The 25741-nt window shown below is 35.1% G+C and overlaps 1 protein-coding gene across 5 annotated transcripts in view; it reads left to right on the top strand.

Moving 5' to 3' along the window:
• PRKN (parkin RBR E3 ubiquitin protein ligase) overlaps positions 1 to 25741 on the top strand; it is a 655384-nt gene that overhangs the window by 302026 nt on the left and 327617 nt on the right. For all 5 annotated transcript variants that reach the window (XM_066178645.1, XM_066178648.1, XM_066178644.1 and 2 more), the window contains one exon: positions 7375 to 7490. In XM_066178645.1, coding sequence (XP_066034742.1) covers positions 7375 to 7490 — 116 coding nt within the window. The remainder of the gene's footprint in view (positions 1 to 7374; positions 7491 to 25741) is intronic.

Here is a 25741-nt window from a genome sequence, read left to right as displayed (position 1 = left end):
ACGCGATGCTGACACTCTGATATATGTCTTTTAGTCACTTGGACACATTTAGATGGCAGGTGTTATAACTGAAATGAAGAGAGCGTCTGAAAACACGAGAGGATAGCTCCTCAATGCTACTCATGTCAAAAATGTAATAATAAGTTTAAAAACTCCCTCCATCCTTCACACAAGTCAAAGTTGATGTTTTCACCAAGACCAAGCCTGAGCAAGGAGTTGACAAAAGATGCTCATCCTAAAGAGCTTTTATTACGAATAGCAGATCCTCTTAGCCAGAGGCATTTTGAGAAGGGCAAAGGGGTTTGGTCAGAAAGCAGATACTAGAGAGATGCTTATATTTCTTCTACATTTTTATGCTGCCTTTGTCTCTTGCCAAATTAAATAACTATATAGTACTTATAGACATTTAAATTTATTACTTTAATTTAATTAGCACTTTATTGGTTTCTCTGTATCAGAAGATATTTCAACTAATCTTTGAGGTCAGCTTAGTTTTTGGCAGTTTATTAGCAAGGCTTATTCTATAACATTTGATCTCTCTTGGTATATCTGTTTTTCCTTGAGTCCCATAAAGGCATTTCTGTTGAAGTCCATACTTCTGACAGTGTCTGTGAATTGCCATGTGTGGCATGTTCAACAACAAGGATTCTGTAAATTTGAAAGTGGAAGGGATGGGGAAATTTCTGTAGAAATGTATTTAAAGTATGTTGTTATTGGTGGCATGCTTGTCTTTTCATTCTTGCAGTTTTTTCTGTTTCCATTCTGAATGTTTAGGTCTGAGATCAGGTATTGAGTTTTTTACAAGGTCTTTTCTTTCTAACAGGAAAAATTGCTTTAAGTTTGTGGGGGTTTTTATGGGGAGAAATGTTGTCTGAGTGTAGTGATCATGCTTTTCAGAGATTTATATTAGTTTTGTTATGTAAATGATTAAAGTGAGCAACGTATTTAATTAATTGGATTGAAGTATTCCTGAAATCTACGCTAAGGAACTTCAAATCCACTGTCACTTACTAACACTGAATATTTTTCTGCTAAATCTAAATAGAAAATTAGCAATTAATCGCATGCATTACTATAGTGCTTGTACTGATCAGTTCATGTAATTTTTTTAACATTGAAACAGATTTAAGGACCTACCTGATTCAGTTTAAATGCTGATTTAATACTAAGCATAAATCTTTTCCCTTTAAAATGAGTGAACTTTATTTGTCCTTAACCACTGAGATGTGAGAGCTGTATTTATCCCTTGTTTGCCTAGGAGGGGGATCCACTTAGCTCTGCCCAGGGGAAGCTGCATTATTCAGTTTAGGGAAGTCAGCTGCCCTCGGGAATAATGTTTACATCAATGATATCATGATCAAGTATCAAGCTTAAGAATCACAGGAAATCCACAGAGAAAAGGTTTGATTTTGATTGGAATCTCAAGTAGGAGAAAAATGTTCTTGAATGGAGAGCATCTTAAAAAGAAATAGCGCTGATGACAGAGCAAAGCCTAAGGTTAACTTCTCATCTGCAAGTATTATAATAACAGTACCAGATGAATTCCAAATGTAGAGGAGACAGAAGAATTTGCTTGTTTAAAATGTAGGTAGCTATAGGAGTGCTTTTGTTTTACTGATTTAGCTTTTTACCATAAATCCAACGCTTTTGCAAATACGTGATATTTGGGTAATAACTTTCTCCCTTTGATCTTAACAGCTGCTTAGGTTTTAGTGTTTGCTTAGCAAAGCCAAGCCATGCAGAGTAGCAGTCACCAATACATGGTACTGCTAGGTGATGCTTACAATGCTCAGTACCTGATTGGAGGTTCTTGGTAGTATTTGGTGAGGTGCATGGGGGAACTGCCTCTATTTTGAGCAAGATATCTTCCAGTAACCAGAGATAATCAAAATACTGTTTGCTCACAGAAGAAAGAGGAGCATTCACAAGTGTATGTAATGCATTCACAAGCCTGTCACAAAGTTGTTTAGTACTTAAATTTTTAAGAATTGCTCTTTGGCTCTACGACCTTCCTCATAGTAGTTAGCCAGTGTAGTTCTGATTTTTTTCAATTTATGTAACTTTAAAAGCAGTGCCTGTTCCATATGTGAACAGTGATGTTTTAGATTTATTTGTTTTGTCACAGAGATATTTCTATGGCTTGGAAAACTACTGCCTCTAGTTCTTTGGGGGTGTGGGAATCTGAAAATGTCTCTGCACAGAGCTAAGCTCAGTCTTTCGCAGAACATCACAGAAGAAACACTTGATTCCAACAGCTGTTCTGAAGTGAGTCTCCTTCAATCTGTCCACAGATCCGCTGAATATCTACTGAATTTTTCAGTTTTAAAAGCAAATTAATCATTATCACAGGGGTGTACCACAATAGCACTGAAGTTTTCTCTTTCCTGAGGATATTATAATGATATAGTTGAAATGGGGTTTAAGTTTACTGATAACTTAAAACAATTAAAACCACACCTTCAATGGCTATGCAACATATTTGTAAAGGGCTTTGCCTATGAATTCTAAATCAGCATGTGTGGACAGTTGAGGAGAATAATACCAATAGGCTCTAATATTCTTTTAGAATGTAGCTTATTAAGAACTGGAAATAAGAAATCTGCCTGAGTTTCCTTAGTTTATCCAACTTACAGAGCACAGCATGAGAAACAAGGGGAGGAAAGTGTATTTTTACATGTCTATGTTAAACACCAGTCAAGGTTTAGGCTATCTTGGTGGTACTTAGCAAAGATTAGTGGGTTTTTTTCTTCCAGTGTAGTAAACTGGACTTGAGAACATATATCAAAAGGGTAAAGTTTCTTCTAGGTCTTTTTTAGAGTGCCTTTTCCCTGATGGTTTGTGTATGACTTTGATCTTACTTATGTTGGTTCCTTGACCATATAAAAGACAGTTCAGTTATCATCAGCAGTTAGGGGTATGTAAACCCCTGGTTTGTTTGAAAAGACAGAGTTTACAGATAGATATTTTTAGTAAAATATCAGATGGTTTGGGAGTTTTGAAAAATTTGAGCATTTTCTTCTTGAGTTTCATAAGAAGTAGCTACATTGACCATGTATCTTTGAACCTTTTCTTCTCTCGTGCACTTTTTATGGTATTGTGTGACACAAAAGTGATTACAGGAGTGAAGAATATGACAGAGTATGTTAGAGTGATGCCTGCTCCCTTCTCTGAATAACAATCTGTCAGATACACTGCCAAAAGGAAGACATTTATACTGTTAAATAGAATGTTCACAATTTCATGGGACCTATGCCCTTTAGGCAAGAAAATGATCTAAAGGTATCCACTACAGTAGAAAGTGACCATAAAACCACTCACTTTTAGAACTAAGAAAAGCACTAAATTTTGTCTCTGCTTTTGCAGTAATTTCTTGACATGACTAATTGCTGAACAGCAATACTTGAAATCATCAGAATTTTTTTTGTACCTAAAAACACATGTGCAGAAAGGAGGAATAATGTGATTTCATATCTTTTAAAATATTTTAGTAGTCAGATTCTGATGTAGAGTTCATGAATTTTTGTTCATTCCTTCTGTGTTATTCTGTAAGGTTTGGGGTTTTTTAATTATAAAGTCAGTATTATGTATGTACTGTCTCATATAGCATAAGTTTAGAGACATTTTGATATCAACCTTAAGAAGTAACTACTGCTTGTATGAATTTTAAAGTTCAAGGCTAATTTAGAATGTTATTCCTAAACTGGCTGCCTCCCAGGTCTCTACACCTGTTCAGAGTTTAACATTGAAACATAAATTATTTGGATTAAAAAATCCAGCAAATTTCCCTCCTTAAGTTTCCATACACTGGGTGAAAGAATAAATAAAATAGCTACATTTCCATGCGTGGTTAAATGCAAGGCTGCAGAGTGAGAAGTGGCTACACTCCTCCCTCTTATATTTTGCCTTCAATAATTTCGTTGCTGCAAGCAATTGAGAAGCAACTTGTCCTGATGGTTATTTGTAGTGATAACTTCATAGGTATATGCCCTAGCATAAAAAAGTATGTTAAGTCTCTAGAAAACATGATAGATTGAACAAATACATTCTTGTGGATTGTGTATTTATGCAATGTGCAAAACATGGCAGCATAAACTTTTATATGCAGCTGGAAACTTAATTAGTTTCATGACTTTTAAAAGCTTCAAACAGATGGCATGTGTATTTTACTGCAGAAAAAAAGAAATATTAAAAATGTGGAAATGAAGTCCACACTACTGCAGACCTGTCAGGCACTCAGCATATTGTGTTTTTTGTTCCCATCTTTCCCTGTACTTCTGAACTCCCAGCACGGCACTGAGGTCTCAGACCTCCAGGGACAGAGTATTGCATTGATTTTGTAGAACTGTGCTTTGTGTGGGTTGATAGTGTTTGATTTTCCAAGGGTATACTTCTAGTCTCAACATATCTGTTGTGAATAGCTCTTTTATTCTTTAATCTTCAGGATTTCTTCTGAAAAAATACTTGACACATAATCTTGAGGGATTTTTTCCCCTGTATTTTTAATGAGCCCTCTGTTCTGTTTGTATTTAATATTAAGATTTACTATTTTTTAAATTGCAGTTTAGTCAAGCAGGGAGTCTTTCAATGGACAGCTTTGGAAAGTGGCAAGATTTTCGTTAGTTATATTAAATAGTGTTTTCACATTCCATAATGTTCTCAATTCAGCAACACTGAAGCACATCATAAATTTAATTAGAGGAGTTTTCTTAGAGCAGTGTTGGGACTGATAAACAGAAATATTGAGAAGCAATTTTCCTAATGATATAGCAGAATTATTTTGGGACCGTAGCACAAGACTCTGACTATTTTTCCCTTTTTTTCTGTCTTTCTGTGGAATAAGAATTGCGTAGTTTTATTTACCTTCTTACCTTTCATTCCAAGAACCATCATGAGGTATTATCAAAAGCAATTAGAATCACCAAACAGATGTTCATTTGGGACAAAAAGAAGTCTAAACCTATTTCAATTGGTACAGAGGTTAATGCCTTTATTACTCTTTTTGGGTTTTGATCCAAGTAAGTTTTTATTATAATAGATAAGTACGTTTATCAAAAAAAATTTTGTATGTTTCCTTGCCCATAGTTCACCTGTTTTGGAATTGTGATTTGTCAATATTCTTTTAGTTGTACACAGAAGATGTACTGAAGCAAAGAAATATATATCTTCTGAAATAAATCCTTCTTAACATTTAATTCAAACAAAATAAATTCAAATTAAAGGGCAAAGAAATTTAAGCTCCAAAACCTATTAGCAAATAATGCAAAGATCAATGGATACATTTTTAAAGGTTGAAAATAAATTGAAGTTACAGTTTGTGTAAGGTTATCATGTATTCTGGGTGAATGCGTAGTTCCATTGACTGATTTGAAACTGAAATGCTTCAAGTTACTTCCAATGCTTCAGTGCTTTCAATATTTAAAATTTGTGTGTATATCTGTCTTGAACAAGAACAAAAACTTGAGAAGTCTGAGATCTTGTCTAAGGATGACTTTAAGCGTATTTTATTGCCTGGGACTACTTTCTGATATTATGAAATAAGACACAGAGATAATTTACCTGTGTAGAAACATATACAGGTGAGTATATCAAAAAATCTTGTGAACAATTACTTTAAAAAATAGTCTTGCCTTTAAACTGTACTCTTGCCACATAGCTGTCTTAAACTGCTACTAAGACATGCATCAGACATTGTGCCCTTCACTTACTGTGGGGTATGAATATATTGGTGAATCTCTTGCATGTGTCAACACTTCCGTGGCAGACAGGAGGGACTAACCCAGGAGAAAGGTTGCATTAATACTTCTCATATCCCAGTTACCAGATTCCACCATAGAGTGGCACAGTACTTCACAGTACTGTATTTGTCTTATGAAATACACAATATAGCTAAATGATCATCACCACCAAAGGGAAAAAAAACCCAAATGAAAAATGACGGCTGTTTTGCAGACAAAGAACTCCCTACTGCAAGGGTGCAGCCATTCAGAAAGTAAGAGTCTGTCTGGACTGCTTTTAGAGCAGTATTGCAGGAAATCGTCCCAAGTTGTAGAGAGGGAAAGAGGATTTTGTGTTAAACAAAACTGATTTTTTTCATTCTCATTCATCCACATGTTCTCTTTTACTCATGTATTAGTGAGTGCTGCAATATGTGTCCACATTGTCTAGGTAGGAACTGGGAGTGACACTAGCAAACACCTAGCCTTTTCCTGGCTTTTGGATTGCTCCTATTGCTGAGGCCTGGGTGTGGCTTTTTCACCCTAAAGAAGTTGACAGTAGCTGTAATTTTTTTTTTTTCCTTCATCCTGTCCCAGTTTCAAGAGTCATTAGGAAATGCTGCTGATTTATTCACTGTCTTTTTTTCTTCTCTTGCTGCAGTTTGCTTGGGTTTTTTTCCTTGTTTTCTTAGTATTTTTTTACCTAGGCCAGGTTTCTTGAGAATAAACTGTGATGTTAGTATCTTGATGTTGTCAACAATTGTCGTTCTTTTATGCCTTCTTATCCTTTCTTCCAATGTTTTTGTACCCTTATGTTCCAATTCACATTTCATTTATACCTTGTTTTCATTACAAACCTTCACAATTTGTTACTGGAAAGAAGGTCTCATAGCAACCAAGAAATTACAAACTTTAATCTGCAACTCATATTGTAAAGCATGTCTTCTGGCTGCTTTTATTTACGTATGCTTAGAGTGATTTGGACATTTAGAACAATTTCTTGTAACAAAATCTTATCAAAGAATAGTGTGCTTTATATGGCCTTCCCCGGGGTGCAGTGGAAAAGAGAACAAAACACACATTTGTGTGAAAAGTATTATGCTAATGAAGGCAGTTTAAGAGGCTAATGCAACTTGATTCAAACACTGTGTACTTGCAAATGTAATGTGGGGTGCAAAAGAGGTAGAGCTTTCCTTTATTATGGTGGTAAAACTGTATCTTAAAGATTTCCAACATCACAAAAGCAAGGCCAGACTTCACTATTTTAGAGCTAAAATTCCATGTGTTAGAGTACAGAAAATGGTAGTAACTGTAACAAGAAAAGATAGTAGCAATATTAATGTATCCTGAAATTGGTTATTTTGCACTTGATGACTATACTTGGAGAAAGTCTAGATTAAGTGATTTTTTTATAAATCTGGAAGATCTCAGAATGTGTCACACTGATATCTTCTTTGCTAGGAAAGGTGCTGAACAAAATACACACCTAGACTGGTATTTTTGCAAGGGATCCCTTGTAAACCTCTCCTAGTGATTGTCCTCGTTTGCTGTTGGCAGTGGTGATTTGTCTGCTCTCTCAAATGTCAGTTACCCACAGATAAAGGAAGGACATGAGCAGCAGGTATGTAATCTTCTCTTTATCTCTCCTTCAATATTTCAGGAGTTTTACTTTAAATGTGGAGCACACCCAACAGCTGACAGTGAAACATCTGTGGCTTTGAACCTCGTTACAACAAACAGCCGCTGTATCACATGTATAACATGCACAGATATTAGGTGAGTACAACAAAAATTGTCAGAGATGTACAGTCTCACTGCTTCGTAGTACTTAACCACTTCCAAAGAGCCTCTTTTTCTCTGCTCGTTTTCCTTTTTTAAAGGCTGGGATTTTACCCCTGGTAACATGGCGAAAAATGGGTCATATTTTCAGGTGTGTTATTTTTTTTTTCTGGTAAAATTGCAGTTCATATTTTTGTCCATTAGTCATGTTGCAGTTGGAAATCTGATTGCTTAAGTTCTAACTAAAACCTCGAGTTCTCAAGATAGAGGCATAAGTGTGTAGATATTTTCTGCTAATATGTATTCAAGAGCCAGGGAAATAGTTGGATTTTTGAGGAGGACAGTGAAGAAATTAACTTCTTGGTGTTTGTTCTATAAATCAAAGTAAAATGCATCTGTTCTCATGTTTGTGTTTATTGTAGTTTGAAATACTGTAATCCATCTTTGCATGTGGTATTTGGGCACATACATTCAAGAATATCCATTACTTGCAAATGCATGGATTAAAAACCAATTGCCCGAAAAAGACAGCTACAGTTGTAATGAAGAATTACCTAAAACACATTTATCTACTGATTAGGAGATATTTTATATGAAAGTGTAAAAAGAATTATGAAATGGTAGTTGTTGGTCAGAAGGAACAAATTGGAAAGGACACTTGAACTCTGTACTCTGTACTGATTTATATGGTGTGTCTTCTGGAAAGAGATGGTTTTGGAAGCATCCTTTATGGTGTATTTACAGAACTGCCTCCTAGATACATGAGACAGTTCTGGCCTCTTTTTTCCCTTGCCAAGGTCAGGATGAATAATACACAGGAAATGTAGATGTCGAGTTTGGATTTGGGTATTTATTAATTCTTATCTATATTACAGTCTCACAAGCTGTGAGTTCTGCAGTACCTCTAGTTAACAAAGTACAAAATTGAGTATTTATCTATCTCTACCAGGTCTTTTCAAGGACAATCAGTCCAATTAGAAATGCCACCCAAATTATTTGTATTTTAAACCAAATAACTGACTACTTGAAGTCTGCAATGCGGACTCCATCAACCAAATACAGAAAACCACCTAAACCTGTGAAGAAAAGGACTCAGACAACAACACCCAGAGCCCTTCATCTTGACTCACATGGATTACTAAATGCCAAAACCCTAAAATCTGAGTTTCCAGAATTCCAACAGGTACAGATTAAATGAAGAGCAAATATCAGTCTCTGTCAGATAGGTATGTCAGCATTTTGCAGCAAGGGTGCAGACTCAGCTACTCAAAAGTGGCTTGTTCTCCTGTCCCTTCTAAAAATTCCCTGGGCAAGAGAATGATTTGGCTTTTTGAAGTGCAGACCCCTAGGGCATGTCTGTACTGCTAAATACAAGAGGGCCAATGGCTGATCCCCAATCCCAAGCCAGATGGAAATGACTGACAGATGTCCTGCACAGAGCTGCGTAACCTGGTGCTTTGTCATAGCCAGCTTGGGTTAGCTGTGGATCCAAAACCCCCAACCATTGCAGATCTACAGTGAAAGTACACTTTTTATCCTAGCAGTAAGAGGGAATGGAAAAGAGTTATTCATGTCCCAGTATTTCCTGTGTGGGGCCCAGGAAGTTTCAGAAGAGCTCAGTGAACTAGGTGAAGTACAACGAAGGGGTAGAACTTGCCAAATAACTGAGCTTTTTGGGATAAACTGTACTTATCTCTGAGACCTGTGTCCACAGAGTTCTCAAGAACTCTAAGTGTTTCTGGAGTGTAAAAAAAGTTGTCAGTCCCTGAGAATTTTCTGGTTTTGTCAAGTTCTCAAATAAATAAATAAATAAAAACCAAGAAAACGTAAGGGAAAAAACTTGTCTGATATCCCCTTTCTGGGTAACATTAAAAGAAACAAAATGTAAGAATTTTTTTTTCTGTGTCATCATGTCAAAATATTGATACACATTTCTATGATAACTCTAAATTTTTGAGAATGTCCATAGGGACATAATGTATGGATTTTAAGAATCTATACACTAGATTCCAATTATCTTTCAGGATTTGGGGATTTTTTGAATTCATAAAACCCTCTCATGCACTTTTGTGTAATACTAGACAGTCACAGGTAATACTAAAACCCAAGATACTATTTTTTTTTTTAATTTTTGTATGGCAAATCATGCAAGTTGTTGAAATAGAATTTCACATATATCTTTGGGTGGATAAAATAATTTTCCAATTAAAGATGTGCAAGAAATTGGTTTAATTTCTAATTTAGTCTTTTACCAGTTGCAAGAATGGTCAAATGTAAGTTTTGACCATCAGAAGGAGAGAGATTGTACAATGAAAACGTTTATCAGTTACGAAAAGTCATTGTAAAAACCTGGACTACTTTTTTTTTTTTTTAGTTCCTAATTCCTTTTCTCAACCTAACATTCCTGTAATATTTGTATGTAATTCCAAAAAATTACATAAATAGCCATAATCTTTTTACTTCAGCTAAATATTTTGGTGTTTGTACTGACAATTACTTTCTAATACGCTTTTGTAGTTGAAAAGTAGCATTTAGGGCACTCTGCAATTTAGAGTATTATGTGAAACCTACCTTCATCCTTCTGTAGCATTCATGTGAAAAAGAGGATTAACTGTATTCAGTACATTAGCTATTACTTCGTATTAGCTTCACTATAGTAAAATAAGAAATTTGTGTCTGTTCTTCAAAGTAGATTTTTCTTCCTTTTTTTCCTGAAAAAACCCCCCAAACCAACAACAAGACACCAAACAGGAAAAGATGAGAACGAGTTACTATTTGCATTTTTCTTAAATATTCTTGTTTGCAGCAACATACACCATATCTCTAGGCATTTCCATCTATTTATCATTGACAGTTAGTCCACCACAGGCAGAGTAATTAAGTTTCAAAATTCTTGGCACAGCATTTGTGTGGTTTTAGCAAGGTTAGCAAAACTCCTAAAAGTCTTATATAAAGCAGTAGTGTACTCTGCTATATAGAAAAAATACAAAGTGGAAGCAATGTTAGTCTATTGCCAGTTTTTATTCTTAAGTTTACACTAGATATGCTTAGTTTAGCTTAGGTTTATATTTTATATAAATATTTTCATGCAGGTCTGACCACTAGAGTGAAATAGTTGAAAGCCAAGCACCCTTGTAGGGCTCTGCTAAATCCATAGGCAGTATTCCATGTAGTGTAATGCCTTCCAATGTGTTCTTATCTACAGCAGAGTTAGTGTGAATTGGCAGCCTTTCTGCATTTTTTTTTCTGCAGCATTCAAGGTGATGGGTTGCCATTCTGTGTCTTTGAAGAAGCTTTAATAGGTTGAGCAAATGGCTGGAAGTTGAAACAAATACTAAAACTGTGCAGTCCTTGAGGGAAGATCTGCTTTTGTCAACTGTTTCCAATAGAAATAACTTCAAAAGGGGTTAGGAGTACCCCAGGGTACCCATAAATCAGGCTCAGGAATAACAGCAGTTTTAAGCAGGGTAAAATAAAATGTGTAGAGCAGAAATGCCTCACGTCATCTTTCATGAACTCGGTAGGGTATAATTCCTAAAGGCACCATTCTTTTTAGCTTTCAGCAGATACAAATAAGTGTAAAAGATATATAAGACATACTGTCACTTAATAGGTGGAAAGAGTTCTCCAGAAAAAAAGAGTACTTGGTGTTGTGTTATCAGGGTTTTTTTTTCTAATCTAATAAATCTTCACTTCTTGGTCTTGAACAAAGAAATGTTTTGCTTTGTTTAAACAATGGAATCTTTTATGTGTTTTTCTTCTCTTAGGACTTTCTAATACTGGAGTTGGAAGTGAGAACTTCTGCTAGTGGCGAGAGTAGTGCATATGCTAGTTATTCTTCAAGGGTAACTGTGATGTAATGTCTTTGTCATAGCTCTTTTCAGGCAAATCAATTCAGACTGTGATCACATTAGATTCCATGGGCAGGAGGGTAATGGAGAAGGTCAATACTGAGAGGGAAAAAAAGTGAATGTACTATAGGAAGTCCTGCTGGAAATTCAGTGGGCAGCTCTCTTCTCCTTCAGACAATAAAGAATGAATGGCTGCATGTTATTGGGAATAACTGTGTTAATCTGGTTTGCGTGGAATTACTTTGGGCCTCCTAAGCTTCTCACTAGCTCTTAATCAGCCACATTGTTCAGTCTTTTTTTTTTTTCTGAAGTCAAAGTACAAGTTAGATTTTTTTTCCCTCCACAGCAGTTTGTGACATTCTTCTATCCCTCCTGTTTCTCATTTCCTCTGTTGTAGTGTCAAAATTGAGACATGTGAGTTGTTGTGTGATTTTTGTTTTTTTTTAATGGGTTAGTGTTGCCAAATTGATAAGGGATAAAATTGTTTGCTTCTCAATAAGTACATATGTGAATGATTTTCTATTGTGGCTTTTACCTGTGGATTTTATATGCCAAAAGAAGACTATCTCCCCAATTTTATTATGGGGATTAGGGTTTTTCGAATTTCATATTTTGGATTTTGATCTTTATGATGTTATTGCTGATATAGGTGTGCCATGTTCCTTATTGACCTACATGTTGTAGTGTGTTTTGCATTAATGTTATACATTGCTTTGAAGTAAAATATTTTTTCAGTTACAGTTTAAATATTGTTTAGAGACACCTGAAATAATTTGCCTTCTCTTTCTTTCTTCTTGTAAAAGATATATGGTATCAATGCAGTCAGGGTTTCAAAAAAAAGTGGCAAGAGTATCAGAGGAGGAAAACAGCAGTGACTATGACAAGAAATAGGTGAGGTAGCAGGTCTGCCATGGTATTCAAAACCTTTACATTACAAATAATTCCAGAATCTTTAGCTGATTATTTGAATCCACTGCTACAGCTGAAGAGACGATTTGCAGAATTCAGCTTTTGATAGAGAGACACCAATTAGCTCAATTGATTAGAGCACGGTGCTAATGACAGTGTTGTGGGCTTGATCCCTGTACAGGCCATTCACATAAAAGTTGGACTTAATGATTCTTGTTAGTCCCTTTCAACTCAGAATATTCTGTGATTTGTTTGAGAACAGTTAATATTTTCTTAGTGAAGAAGCTGTACTACAATTTTGGTTCAGGTCAATCTTGCTGTCTTTTGAAGAGAGTTTTTTTTCTGTTATTTTCTGAGATGAAAATGCAGACCATGTCCATTAAAAGACAGTGATTGTTACCCATGTGATGTTTTCAGAAGAGTAAATAGCACTTTATTCTAGACTTATAATTGCTATTTCTCTTTGCTTCCAGGACCTAGGATCCTAAATTTACGCCTTGGGCCATTATAATCCAAGCAAGTTATTAAATCTATATTTAGCTATTCTTTTTTGAAGTACTTTTTCCCTCTCTGCTAAATTCTGTTGTCTTTATATACCTTGAGTAGTTCTATGAGGAGTGGAAAAAGATTGTGCTAAGAATTAAATCTACTTTGTCTGAGCACTATGACCATCAGGGACAAAGTCTACTGCTTTATTCCCTTACGTTCCCTAAATTAATGAGATTTCTTAAGAATCACTTACTTAAAGCAGGAAATTAGATATAAAACTAAGAGCTGTTACTAATTGATTTAGAGCTTTTTTTTTTTTCTTTTCCCCAGTAAGGTAACTTATAAAATACTCTTGTTACAGCTGTAATATTTGAGTTCCGATACAAACAAAACCATGCAGAGAAAACCTTTTGTTGAGAATTCTGGTGATCTTTTGAAATGTGAACCAAGTCTGATAATGCCAATAAGTGACCTTCATTTCCTCTGAGGTGCACACTGTGGATTTCAGACTAAAAGACTTGTACCATGGGCTACTGGAAGATGTGCCTTGTGCAGGAAGTTGAGTTGCCTTAATCTTTCTCTTGAATTGTAATCACTAGAATACAGCAACCCCCTATGGCAATGACAGGACAGCAGTGCTGTTCTTACTGCTCTGCCTCTGAATCTGTTAAGATCTGCACTGCAACTGCACCTCAGTGAGCCAGCTTCCAGCTTCAACACATCTGGGAACAGAAGAGTGCCTTGGCAAAGCTACTGCACTCCCACACTGTACACATCCTTTGCCAGCAGGGGACAAGTGAGGAGGATTTTATACAACCTCACTTGTCTCCTGTGCTGGACATAAAGCATGAATTTCTCTTCATCTGGGAGAATAATGCTTTCTTTCTCTCTTTATGACACGGGGGTTTTTTTTCTATGTTATTCCTTTCCTTGGCATATATTAGTGTACATTTGACAGAAATGTTGGAGTACATTTGACAGAAAGGACAAATGGAATGTCTTGACTGCCTGCTGATTTTTATGTACAATTTTTTACATTTGCCCACGTTTGTGAACATAAATATAATGGTGTGTGGTATATTTCAGTGTTTGAAACAGCCATGAGTGAGAATTTTTATGTCGCAAGTGAATTTTATTTCTGATTTGACTTCATTTCAGTAATGTACACCTGATACTCGTGGGATAAAATCAATGTCATGAATTTCATTTTGCATTGGACATTTCACCTGAAGCCGACAGATTCCAGAATATTGTCAATAGGCTCTATATTATATAATGTATGCTCTCTGCCATTCCAATTCATGGTGTGATCAATACAGTGAGCTGTTTTTGCAGATTTCTTCACTTACATATTTTATTCATTTTGCAAGACTTAGAACTTTAAATTGTTTTGGAAGAATCAGTAGTTTTATTGTGCCAGATATCCAAGTGTAATATATCCAAGATTTCATGAACCTCACTTCCAAAATATTCTGAAGAGATCTAAGTATGAATACTTGCATGTAATCAATGAAAAATGATAGCTAATTAATGTAATTTTGTTCTAGTATTGTAAATTTAAATGCTAAAGTTAGAATTTACTTGCAATGTCCGAGAAAAGTAGGCTTGCAAATGTTTTTAAAATGTTGTTCAAAGAGACTCTTCTGAAATTTGCAAGCCCACAGCATGCCTTTTCTCCCATAGGTGTTTGCAGGTTCAGATGTATGGGACTTCCTTTTCTTTCTTTTTAAAATGAATTCTTTAACACAAAAGACAAAACATTTTCATCTCTGGTTAGTTTTGCTTCAGGCAAGGTTAATGATAGCTGAATATTTTCACCATCTGATAGCAGTGTAGTGACCTATGAGAATTACTATTGGGCGTCACAATCCAGTTGTCTTTGGAGAGAAATCTATATTGCAAAGGCCCCACCATAGGTGATACTAATTAACAAGCCTCGTCCTTTCAGCAGAGAACCTGAGGTCTGAAGGAACAAGGTGAACAAATTGAAAGGATATTCCAGGCCTCAACTGAGGCATTAAGGGATGGTTTGGGGAGGAACTTCAGCTGTTGCTCTCTGCCAAGCAGCCAGTGGTTTGGCTCATCTTGCCCTTCAGTAAGGGAAAGGAAGGTAAAGTGTTTGTGAAAGATGTGGTTGGGTTTTACAGCACAGAGAAATGGGAGTGAAAACATCCAAGAAAGAATGAAGCTGCACAGCAGCAAAAACCTAAATATGCACACAACAAAATAATTTCATTTGCAGGAACTTAGGAAAAATTGAAAATAGTGGTACTGGGCAAATGTACCAGGATGTAATTTCTGATTAATTTCATTAATCAAGTATGTGAAGGACTATTCATAAGACAGAGAATCTGTCATAATATGTATGGAACTTTATGAAATGTTACTTGATACTTCATAGAGTCACTTAATGATCTAATGCTGCACAGTGTCTGTTGTCCTGGGAAATGTCTTGGAGAGCCATTCAGTTCCTCAGTCAAATAGCTCCATAGGAATTGCTACCAGATTTCAGAATTCAGTTATCAGATTTCTTATCAGAAATATGTAACTCAAATTAAAAAAAAAATGATGGAATCTGATGTGAAGTGTTTACACACTGTTTTCACTAGATGTCTGGAGCAAGGTACTGCTCTCAAATTCTATAATCTTATTTTTAATGTGTATCACATTCAGGAGCACATGGGTACAAAATTTTGGGAAAACAAGGGAGGGATTGAGGAATATGTTGGAGAGATGTGTTCATTTGTGTACATATAACAAATAGGGACACCTACTGCTATATTTCTCTCTAAACCATGGTGTAGAATGAATTGTCATAGAAGTTTACTGACTGAAAACAGTATAAGGAAAATATTTCATGCATTTTCTATTGACAGTCTGCACTGAGGACACAAAGCTCTTAGTACATTACAGTCTTGATGGAACTGTTAATAATTAGAATTACTTTTTTGCTTTTTAACTTAGGAACCCATGATGATTGATAGCTCTCTTCCCTCTTGTTAATTCTTTGGATAAAGGATTGCTTCTGAAGGTTGTTAAAGGTTGCTTCTGGAGACAAAACAGTTTCTGAAGGCAGTCATAGAAAGAGTCTGTTATTTTTTTTGTTCTGTAAGAGAAACCAGTAGGGTTCTAAATGTTTTAGATCTTCAGAGAAATTCCTTCTTCCTCCTGATAAATGTGTTTAGTATTAGTATTCATTTAGTAAACTTAACTATATGTTTACTTTAAAACATAGCAATTTTGAAATAGTAAACTATTACAATAACAGTATAATTGTTATATAATGATAATTTATAATAAACATTTTAGTGTAAATTGTGCTGTGATGCACTAAGTTCTTTATCAATTAACTTATCAGCACAATTCAAGTTTCCTTATAGAGGGAAAATCCAGAGCAGGGTCGGGCAGGGGCCTAGAAAGTAAATTCAGTTCCATAATGGAAAATAGACAAAAGTCAGTTAAATTTTTAATAACATAACGTAACTGTTATGAACTTGGTGCAAAAAGATGCTGATTTGCAGTGTGGTTTGAAAATGACAAGAAATACATCATAATCAAAGTCAGTCAAAATCTGTTAAGTTCTGTCAATATCTGTGACATGTTAAGGGAGCTGTGTGCAGACGTTTGAAAATGGTTGAAAATGTACACAATGAAGGGAATAATAATTTTCCCAGTACAAGCTTGTAAAAGGTAGTGATACTGCACTGGCATGTCAGTGTAAGAATGCTACAAGAAAAATGACAGCAATAAAACCACATTTTTTTATACTGCTACAAATTCCTGAGCTAAGACTTGTATTTTCACTTGACATGTTTTTTTTAGTTTATGTTAAAGTAATTCCATATCACTGTACACTGAAATGCAGTAAGTAGGATGAAAACAAGTACATTTGTCCATCAAAAGTACATTAATTTTTTTCTTACTATTTCTCCAATTATACTGACATAACTTTCATAACTGACATAACTTTCTCTTGCCGAGGAAATAAGTCTTATAGCTGATCTCTAAAGATTGACTGTGACTGTGGACGGGCTCCTGAAAGAGCTCAGTGGTATTGAGTAGTGAGTAAAACAGTAGAGAAAATGTGTGTTTCCGGATGGCAAGGTAAGGGAAAAATGATACCTACTCCACTGAATGCATGATTTAGCATAAGTGTTGCTTTTCTGTGCAGAGATTTCAGAGGTTTTCTACCACAATAAACTTACAGAACCCTCCTCTGAGTCACTTTCAGCTTTGTTTCCCTTTAAGAGTATGCACTCCTACATGTTTGCTAAGTAAAATGGAATTTTGATTGATTTTTCCTACATATTTATATATAATACATACATATATATACACATATATGCATTCTCATGTATATGCACTTGCTTCTTTCTTTGTCTTTCTTCTCTATAACCAGTCTTCAGTTATTTGAGGTCCATTACATTTATAAATGTTTTCCTCCCATGCTATTCTTATTTCACTTTACACAGGAGACAAATCTCCCCCTCTTTCTGGTGAAAGTAGGAACCAGACAGTGCTCTTTTGGCGTGCAAATTCCATTTGCATTTTACAAATTACTCTTTCTTTTTGTTTTGTTTGAAGCCACAAAGAGAACAGTCATACCGCTTCCCATAAGGTATGTTCTCTGCAATCACTAAAGGCAGTGTCAGCCAAACAGCTGTCAAGAAAACCAGGACCAGCCTACTGATATACCCAGTGCAGGAAAGATGACTGCACTCAGGTGTCACCTCTATGAATCTGTCCAACCTCTTTGGAAACAGGCTGACAATGCTGATGTCAATCTTGAGCTGGACTCATGAGCAAGACTATGCCTTTGCTCCCTATGGATTCTCTAATCTTGCTGGAGTTTATTGGATTTCCTGACAGAATAAGTTACATTTATTCACTTTTGCTATATGTGCCTCAAAAGGTGTTAGAACATGTCCTGATCAGAAAGCAGGTGGTGAGAGTGAAGCTTCAATATGGTTCAGTCTGGTATTATAAATATAAAACAGCTTCAGAAGTCATTTATTCAGTTCAATGCATTTGTAATTTAATTTTGTTTTTGAAGTAAAATACAAAAACAAGAGAGAAAAGGCATTTTAAAACCCCTCATCACTGAGATTTTGAAAATAGCTCTTTTTCTGTTTTGCCCTTTAAATATATCCATGATTTCAGACAAAACATTCATTATTGTTTTGTGGGGATCCATGTATGCACATATCTGCTAAATTAATTTTAATTAAAAAAACACTTCTCTCACCTTGACCCTTTAGACTTTGATTATGCAAACAATTTTGTGGGTTTGAGTATTTTTTTGATACAAGTGTTTGCAGGTTAAGACTTATATACTGCATAACTGCAGATCATTTCCACGTAAATAGAACTATGACTTTTCCAGAAATAAGTATCTCCTACAGATGCACAGCCTGTCCCTCTTGCATTCAGCTGTGACCTTGAAAACTGATTAACAAAATTGTACTCTAAGGGATGCAAAGCTTCACATAAAGCAAGTGAAGCATGTACAGGCCCTTGAGGGGTGCTTAGAGTATCTCATAGACTCTAATGGTAATTCCTTTCTCTTTTAATGCTATTAGGTGATTCTGGCTTGAGGCAATCCATAGTACTTTTCTCTTTATTTAATTTTTGTGTCACAGATTTTATGAATTATCTTATTACAACCCCTGTTTCATGTTTTCAAGACCAAGTGCTCTATATGTCTGGTGTGCTAAGTGTCTTTTTCAGCTACTCAGATATTTTGGGTTGTTTTATTTATTCTACCTGGCATAAACCTTGGCACAGTAAGAAGATGAAAAGTTGAGTTATGATTACCTAAACCTGAAAACAAAGTAGTGCTTGTGAAAAGCATGTAGAGTGCATGCATTTGAGACCTCATTTCCTTCCACAGTAAGGAGGACTATTTCAAAATACGCCATTTGCTACGTTCCAAAAAGTAGTACATTTATTATTTAGTAACATTGGCAAGCTATGAATTTCAAAAATTAATTTATTCATTAATTAGATACTTGTAAATTATTGTACTTTTGACTTTCTAACTCTCTGTGTTTGTATTTGAATTATATTTTGGTTAATGAAACACCACCCTCTGGAAGTCAGAACTGAGAAATAAAATACTATTTAAAGAATTCTACACATCCCTCTCAATCTTGCTGCCAATTTTTGTGTCTTTAAAACCAAATTTTTATTATGTGAACAGGGATGTAAGGTATTGTTTTAATAAGTCATTAAACTATCAGAAGGCATTAAAAGAATTTTTGCTAGTGATAAAATGAAAAACAGAAGGCAAGAGTGAATAGTAGCTGGTCTTAAAGATCTGTAATGTGCCAAGGTACAGAAATGTAAAATGTAGCATTCCCTGCACCCCTATTTTTTGTGTTCCTTGTTGAAAAATCTAGGTACCAAAAGTAGAGACATTTTTGTGGGGTTTTTGCCTCTCAAAGTTAAGGTATTCAAGTTTCTGAAGCTAGAAAAAATGGGGAGAATATACTAATATTAGTCAGCCACTTGACAGCTTCTGCTCTGGTTGTAGTGCATTTCCGTATCCAGGACAAAGAAATTGAATCTCCTGAGAATTTCTTTTGTTCTTCCCTGATATCTTTCATTTAATAAAAAGTGTTGTTTATAACAGCAAGGAATAAAATATTTCTGTAGAGGTATTCTTACTGGGTTGATAGGGTCTCTGTGGTGGTTTGAGTACTGCAGAACATTTAGAACCAAACTATGACCTCATCTATGTAAGTAGTTGAGCCTGTGTTTAGCTTGCTGCACCTCAATAATCCCATCAAAACCAACGGGATGTAAATGCAGGTGTACGTGCTTTGCTTGGTCAGAGCCTAGACTCATCCAGTCTAATTATCCTGCACTTTCTGAGTGATAGCCTCACATCCAAGAAGTAGCCATGGAATGTCTTTAATGAGGGTCTCAGGGTGAGGTAGGATTTATGATACTTTTCATCACAGGAAAGAGATCTAATAGTGACTATTCGGGGGGGGTTGTTTTTATTTTTTCAAGAATAAGACAGTTCTGGAAATGTCTGCTGTCCTGAGAATGAATTTCACCGAAAAGAGCTCTTCTCAACCCTTTGCTGTTTTTTCTGATTATCTGAGCTAATCTATATGCATATGAAAAAAGTATTTTATATGATTTATCTTCCACTTTTCTGACTATCCTGGTGCCTTATAATGACCCCCTGTTTTCAGAGAGATGTTTATGGTTGTGATCATACTGTGTCTGAGCTTCCTGTTTTCTGGAAAACACATTATGCATCTTTGCAGTTCAGATAGTATGTATCCAAGGGTTAAAGCATTAATGCTAGTACTAAAACATGATTAAAATATTTCCTATGAAAATGATTATTTTTCTTAGCCTTTTGAACAATATTCTTGGCCTTTCAAAATATGTTACAGAGGAGTAAGCATTTCTTTGGATTCTAGTTGCTGATCAAGAAATAGGACACTGTTACTCTGTGTTCATGTTCCTTTCCTTTTTTTTTGAGTTTGTTTGCTCTTTTCCAAATGCATGAATATGTTATTTCTTCTTTTTCTACAATATTCATAAGATTGAATTGAGCTCCTAAGGAAGTCAGAATATCCTTTGAATCCTTTTCTTGCTTTGTCTCTTTCCTTCTCCCTGCTGTGTTTAATAGATTCTTCAAAGAATTTTTTTTTTTAGCTGAAGGAAAAAAAGGAAAGGGGGAGAAAAAAGGGAATGTGATGGCTTTACATTACATCTGCCAAGAATGTTCAAGAGATCATTTTTGATACCAGCTAGCATTTTTACTTCATTTTTTTATTTTAAAAGAAAATTGTTTTCTAATTGTTTTACACAAGCAGTACACAGTCATGTAGTTGAATTTTACTATAAGAAGATTTTTTTTAAAAAAATCAGTATGAAGCAGGTTGGGCTTGCATTGACCTCAGTTTTAAGTACTAGTTTTTGATACTTGGGTGGAGCATTCCATTAAAATAGCTATTTTTTTATTTTTTTCCACTTAGCATTTACTGATATCTTATTGTTTATCGTAAGCCAGAGTAAAAAACATCCTACAGGTAAAAAGGTTTATTTTCAGAACAGGGGGTTTTTTTCAAACATTCAGTTGTATTTTTTTAACATTGCATTACAGTTTTATTTATTTTATTTTAGCATGGCTTTTCCTACTGTGCATATAATCTTATGCCAATTAAAGATTGATTCTGCAAAGCTGTGAGTACTCAAGTTCTAGAACAGGATGTTATTTAAACATACGCTTGACTTTGAACATGTGAGTGGTGGCTAAATATGCCAACAGAAGAATGCTTATTCTCATTAGCTTTTTTTTTTTTTTAATTAGCCCTTACAATTTTTTTTCTTCTCTAATAGCTTATCTTGTCAAGGTTAGGTCAAAATATCTAAATTTTGAGAGCCATGAACAAAGGTACGCAGATACCACAAGCAGAGGTATTTGCAAAATCTCAGTGGGGGTAACTGTCTCCATGTGGATGAGTTTCAAGACCTGAGGCAGATGAAGGGTTACCTTTCCAGTGGTAATAAAGAAGCTTAAAGTACAAAACTGATTTGGCAACTGAAAATTGAAACCTTCCTTCCTTGTTCAATTATTGGAGGTTCTTTTATGGATTTTTCTTTTAAAAAGAATGACTCCTGGTCTCCATGCGTTGTCATGTTTCTTTGATATCTAAACTTTCTTTGCTACTTTAATGATACTATACTTTTCTAAAGTTTCATTAGGGTGGGGTTACAGTTCCAGTTAGTACAATAAGCATGAAGTCAATAATTTCTAGGAAAAAATGGTTAGTTAACTAACAGCAGAAACCAGAGAAGTAACAGCTTTATCTAGGCTGTTGCCTGTAGGTGAAAAATTCTGTATGTATTGACACACTTTGTGCCTTGGATTTCTGAAAGGCTGATTGTGTAACTGGCATTGCAATAGCTGCCTGTAGAAAGGGAAATAAATGAATGGAGATTTTGCCAACTCAGACCTATATTAACATTTTTTGAATGTTCTTTGCCTCTCAGAGAAAAAAAAAAAATATTGGGGTCATGACAACAAAATTATAAAAAAAATTTTGGACAGTTCTGAAGAGCACTAATGTGTGAGACTCCTGCACCTGTATGAGGTTTCTTCAGATACTTTGATATTGCTTGTCAAAATTGAGTCATTCAGAGATGATGTGTTGAATACTGCCAGGTGGAATGAGTACCTTTTGCAAGTATTACTAGTTATCATATACTGAGGCTTGACTGACTCTCTAAACATCCCAAACTTTTTACTGCAGAATGTTGTGCTGTTAGGTTGGGTCAGATTATGCCAGCTGCCTCCCTCATGTGCTGGAAGAAGTATTGGAAGGCTTGCCTTCTTGCCTTCTTCTGTATTTGACTTAGAGCACAGCAAAGTGAGGAAGCCTACTTTTTCTTAACTGTGTGTCCTTGATAAATTATAATTTTCCTGTGCAGAGCAACTTCTTGTTTTTCAACATTTTGCAGATGTGATGAGTTTCTTTGTGGTTGCAGTCATAATATGTGGGGTTTTTTTCATCTATGCAACTTAGCCGTTTTGCTCACCTAGTGGGGTTAGCAAAAAATTGGCATGACTTAACTGAATGAGCTAACTTAGGTGGCTTGCTGCTTGCAGACTGTTGGAAGAGGCAAGCAGCCAGTAAGGGTTGTTGCACAGCTGAGAATATGGTATAGGTTCAGGTTCCAGAAAAATTTTAGGTTTTCAAATAAGATTTGCACTGTTAGAATTATTTCATGGGGAAAACTAATATGTGGTCAAAAGTTATTAAACCAATCAAAGTATGCATGGAACAAGTTGCAAATAAGTGTTTTTATCCCTTGCTTTAAAAGATTTAAAGGATCTCTTGCTAATGTGAGAGTAGGGATTGAGTACCACATTCTGGTGAGGATGTCAACTGCTGCCATGGGTGGAGTTTTGGTTCTGGGTTTGAGACCCAGTGCAGAGAGCTCTTTAGGGTTTATTGGTTGGTTTGGTTTGGTTTGGGTTTTTTTTCTGTAAAAAGAGATCTTTTCACTATTTTGATATGTTTTTACCAGGAAGGATTCAGAAAATATTTGTCTGAAAAAACGTGGCTGCTTGGACAAAATTACTTACAAGGAGGTAAAAAACAAAAACAAAACAGTCAACACCACCATCCTTATGCATACCAAGGCAAAGAATTCTAAAGATAGTGGAAAGTTGTTTACAACTATGTTTTTATACACAAGTGACAGTTCATGGATTCAGCATTGAGTAATCAAACAAAAAAAATTCAGCCTTCATAAGTTTTAATTTGAGTGATGTTTTTGTCCATAGCCTGTTTCAGTGTTATCCAATTCTTAACAGTGAAGAACAGCTTTTATGTGCTTATGCTTAAGTATGTTCTCCCTGTCTGTCAAGTACCTACCTCTCCAACTCATTCTACCATCAAAGTCCTGACTTAATTTCTTCTTAGAAATGCAAGTTTCTCGTTTTTACAAACCACTCCAGATCTCTAGTGTATTTGTATTTGATTGGTAACCTTCAATTTTGTTTGCTTGATTTTAAAAAAAAAAAAAGGCGATTATAAAATTTTATAGAGAGAAATATTTTATGTGCTGATTTTATGAGTATAGCTTTATTGTCATAATCTTAAATGGCAATGACAAGAATTTTCTCTGCCGGGTGAGTTATTAACAACTTCTGAACTCCTGCCTTCAGAATGATTTTTTTTTTTAACATTTTATTTTATTCTGTTTTTCTAAATCTCTTTTAATTATGCCTTCAAGGTAAAGAGATAATTTCATGGCAACTTCTGAAAACAGAGCTTTGTGGCTGAAGCTTTGCTTGCTTTGTGACCTACATGTATATTTTGACAATCAAAGTTGTTGAAATACTTTTGCCCTTTAAGAGGGTAAAATAAATTCACAAAGCATATTTTAATCGAATACCAAAACAGAGATATATTTACCTTGGAATGTAAAGGCTTTTTAAATTAAATACCTAATAATTGAGTCAAATATAAAGCTGCAGTTCTCATAGCTGTGAGATGCTGCAGCAGTGAAAGTAATGCCTGCCAAGATACACCACAAAATAGAACTGAAGGTGATTGATCACTTGCAATCATTTGTGTACTTCTTTACATTTTATCTGGACAGACCATTCTAGTGACTAGAATCACAGCCAGCTTGGTGCCAATTACAGAATTGTGCCATTTGCGTTGTGCTTTTTTATATCCCAAAACTTAGCTTTTCATAATGTCACATATACCAGGTTTAGTTACGTGTGCGTGTGCTCAGATAAAAAAAAAAAAAAAAAAAAAGGGGGAGAAAAAAAAAGGCAAAGAAACAAAAACCCCCAAACAACAGAACTGCTAAACATATCAAGATTACCTTTCCTGTGTAAGATTATTCTGTAAGAAAGCCCCTGAAGTTTTGTCTAGATAAAAGGACTTCTTATAACAGGACCATAGAATAGCCTATTGAAGTTTGTGCTCTACATCTTTGTAGGTTTTATCTTGAAGAGCTCCTTTCATTTTTTACCCTGAATTTTCTGGTACTCCATTTTATTTAATTGCTTCTTAGTACACAATGTGTATTTTAGTTGTTTCCCCACTATTAGTTGCCTGTAGAAGGACATATTTTGCAGTTGGTGATTCTCAGTCCCAAAACAATAGGCATGCTATCTTTTTAAACCATATTTTGTTGTTTTTTATTCTTTATATCTCTCATTTACTATTCTTCTCTTTGGACTGGAATGACTTCTCTTTACCTCTTGTCATACTAGACTTTTTTTCTCTAATTATTTTGTTCTCTTGTTCCTCTGCATTTTATGTGAGCTTACATTGTTTGATTTGAGCTAAAAGTAAAATGCTTTGAATCAAGAATTGCATCCCATTTGTGGTTTACTTACTGTCCAGAGCTCTGTTTACTTTGAGCACATGAAAACTATTTACATGTGAATCTTCTTTTGCATGTAGCATTTGGATTTGGAGCTAAGCTTGACCAACTGCTAGGTAACAACTTTAAAAAAAAAAATTGTTCATATTTCATTTGTTAGAGCCACAAAACTAATTTACTTTTCTCCAGTAAATATCTTCTTGGAGATTGTGCAGAGTCTGACTTTTAACATTTGATACTTCATTGTGTCTTTTCTTTTTTTTAATTTTCCATCTTTGAGAGATTTTTTCTGTCCTGTCTTCATTTGAAATTCACTGCAGTGACGGACCATTCATTTGAAAAATTAACTTAGTAACATACTTAAAATAACCATATGTCCTCTCTGAACTGAACTGAGTTCTGCTCTTCACTGCTTCCAAGTTTCTACAAGAATCTGTTTTTCTAAATAGTTGGACTTCTAGGTGTTGGATAGGACTTCCAAAACCCAGTTCTATGACAATTTTGTGTTGGAAGTATGACTAAACGAAATAGCATAGCTCTTTTTCAGCCTTTCACTTAGTGTTACAAAATTAAAATACAAAGGACTTCTTAACCATTGTAATTTTGCAGCTAATTGAGCTGAACATGTGCTCTTTTAGTTTAGTAGACAGTTGAGAATGGGAAAAGAGACAAAACTACCCTGTATATCTTTTTTCTATTTTCATTTTTTTATTACTGTATATCCATTACTATACATTCATTTTTTTATTACTGTACATGGGGTACAGCAGTACTCCATTCAAAGTTTGGGCTCAAACAATAGTAGTACCCTTCCAAAATGTTACCGCTATCCCCTGTGGTAGTAAGAAGTGCCTTGCTTTCTTCAGTAATTGATTTCTAGCTGAAGTATTGTTAGGCTTAAAAAAAATAAATTCATTTTCTTTTTTATTTTAGATTATTGTTAGAAATGTATTATTCTTATTGTTCTTTTCTGTAACGCTTTTCAGATATGTGTTCTTCCAGAAACCTAACAATCATACTTCAGTTTGTAATCAGTCCATAATCAGTCTGTGATGTGTTGTGTGCAGTGAGAGTGTCACTGACTAAGGAACTTTGCTGCTCTGGCAGTGACTGAAGAGAGAGCAT

This window comes from Chamaea fasciata, unplaced genomic scaffold, assembly GCF_029207755.1.
Source record: "Chamaea fasciata isolate MVZ Bird 193981 ecotype frontalis unplaced genomic scaffold, bChaFas1.0.hap1 SCAF_3, whole genome shotgun sequence".
Classification (NCBI taxonomy): domain Eukaryota; kingdom Metazoa; phylum Chordata; class Aves; order Passeriformes; family Sylviidae; genus Chamaea; species Chamaea fasciata.
The sequence above is the reverse complement of the archived record's forward strand: the minus strand, read 5'-3'. Positions and strand labels throughout refer to the sequence as shown.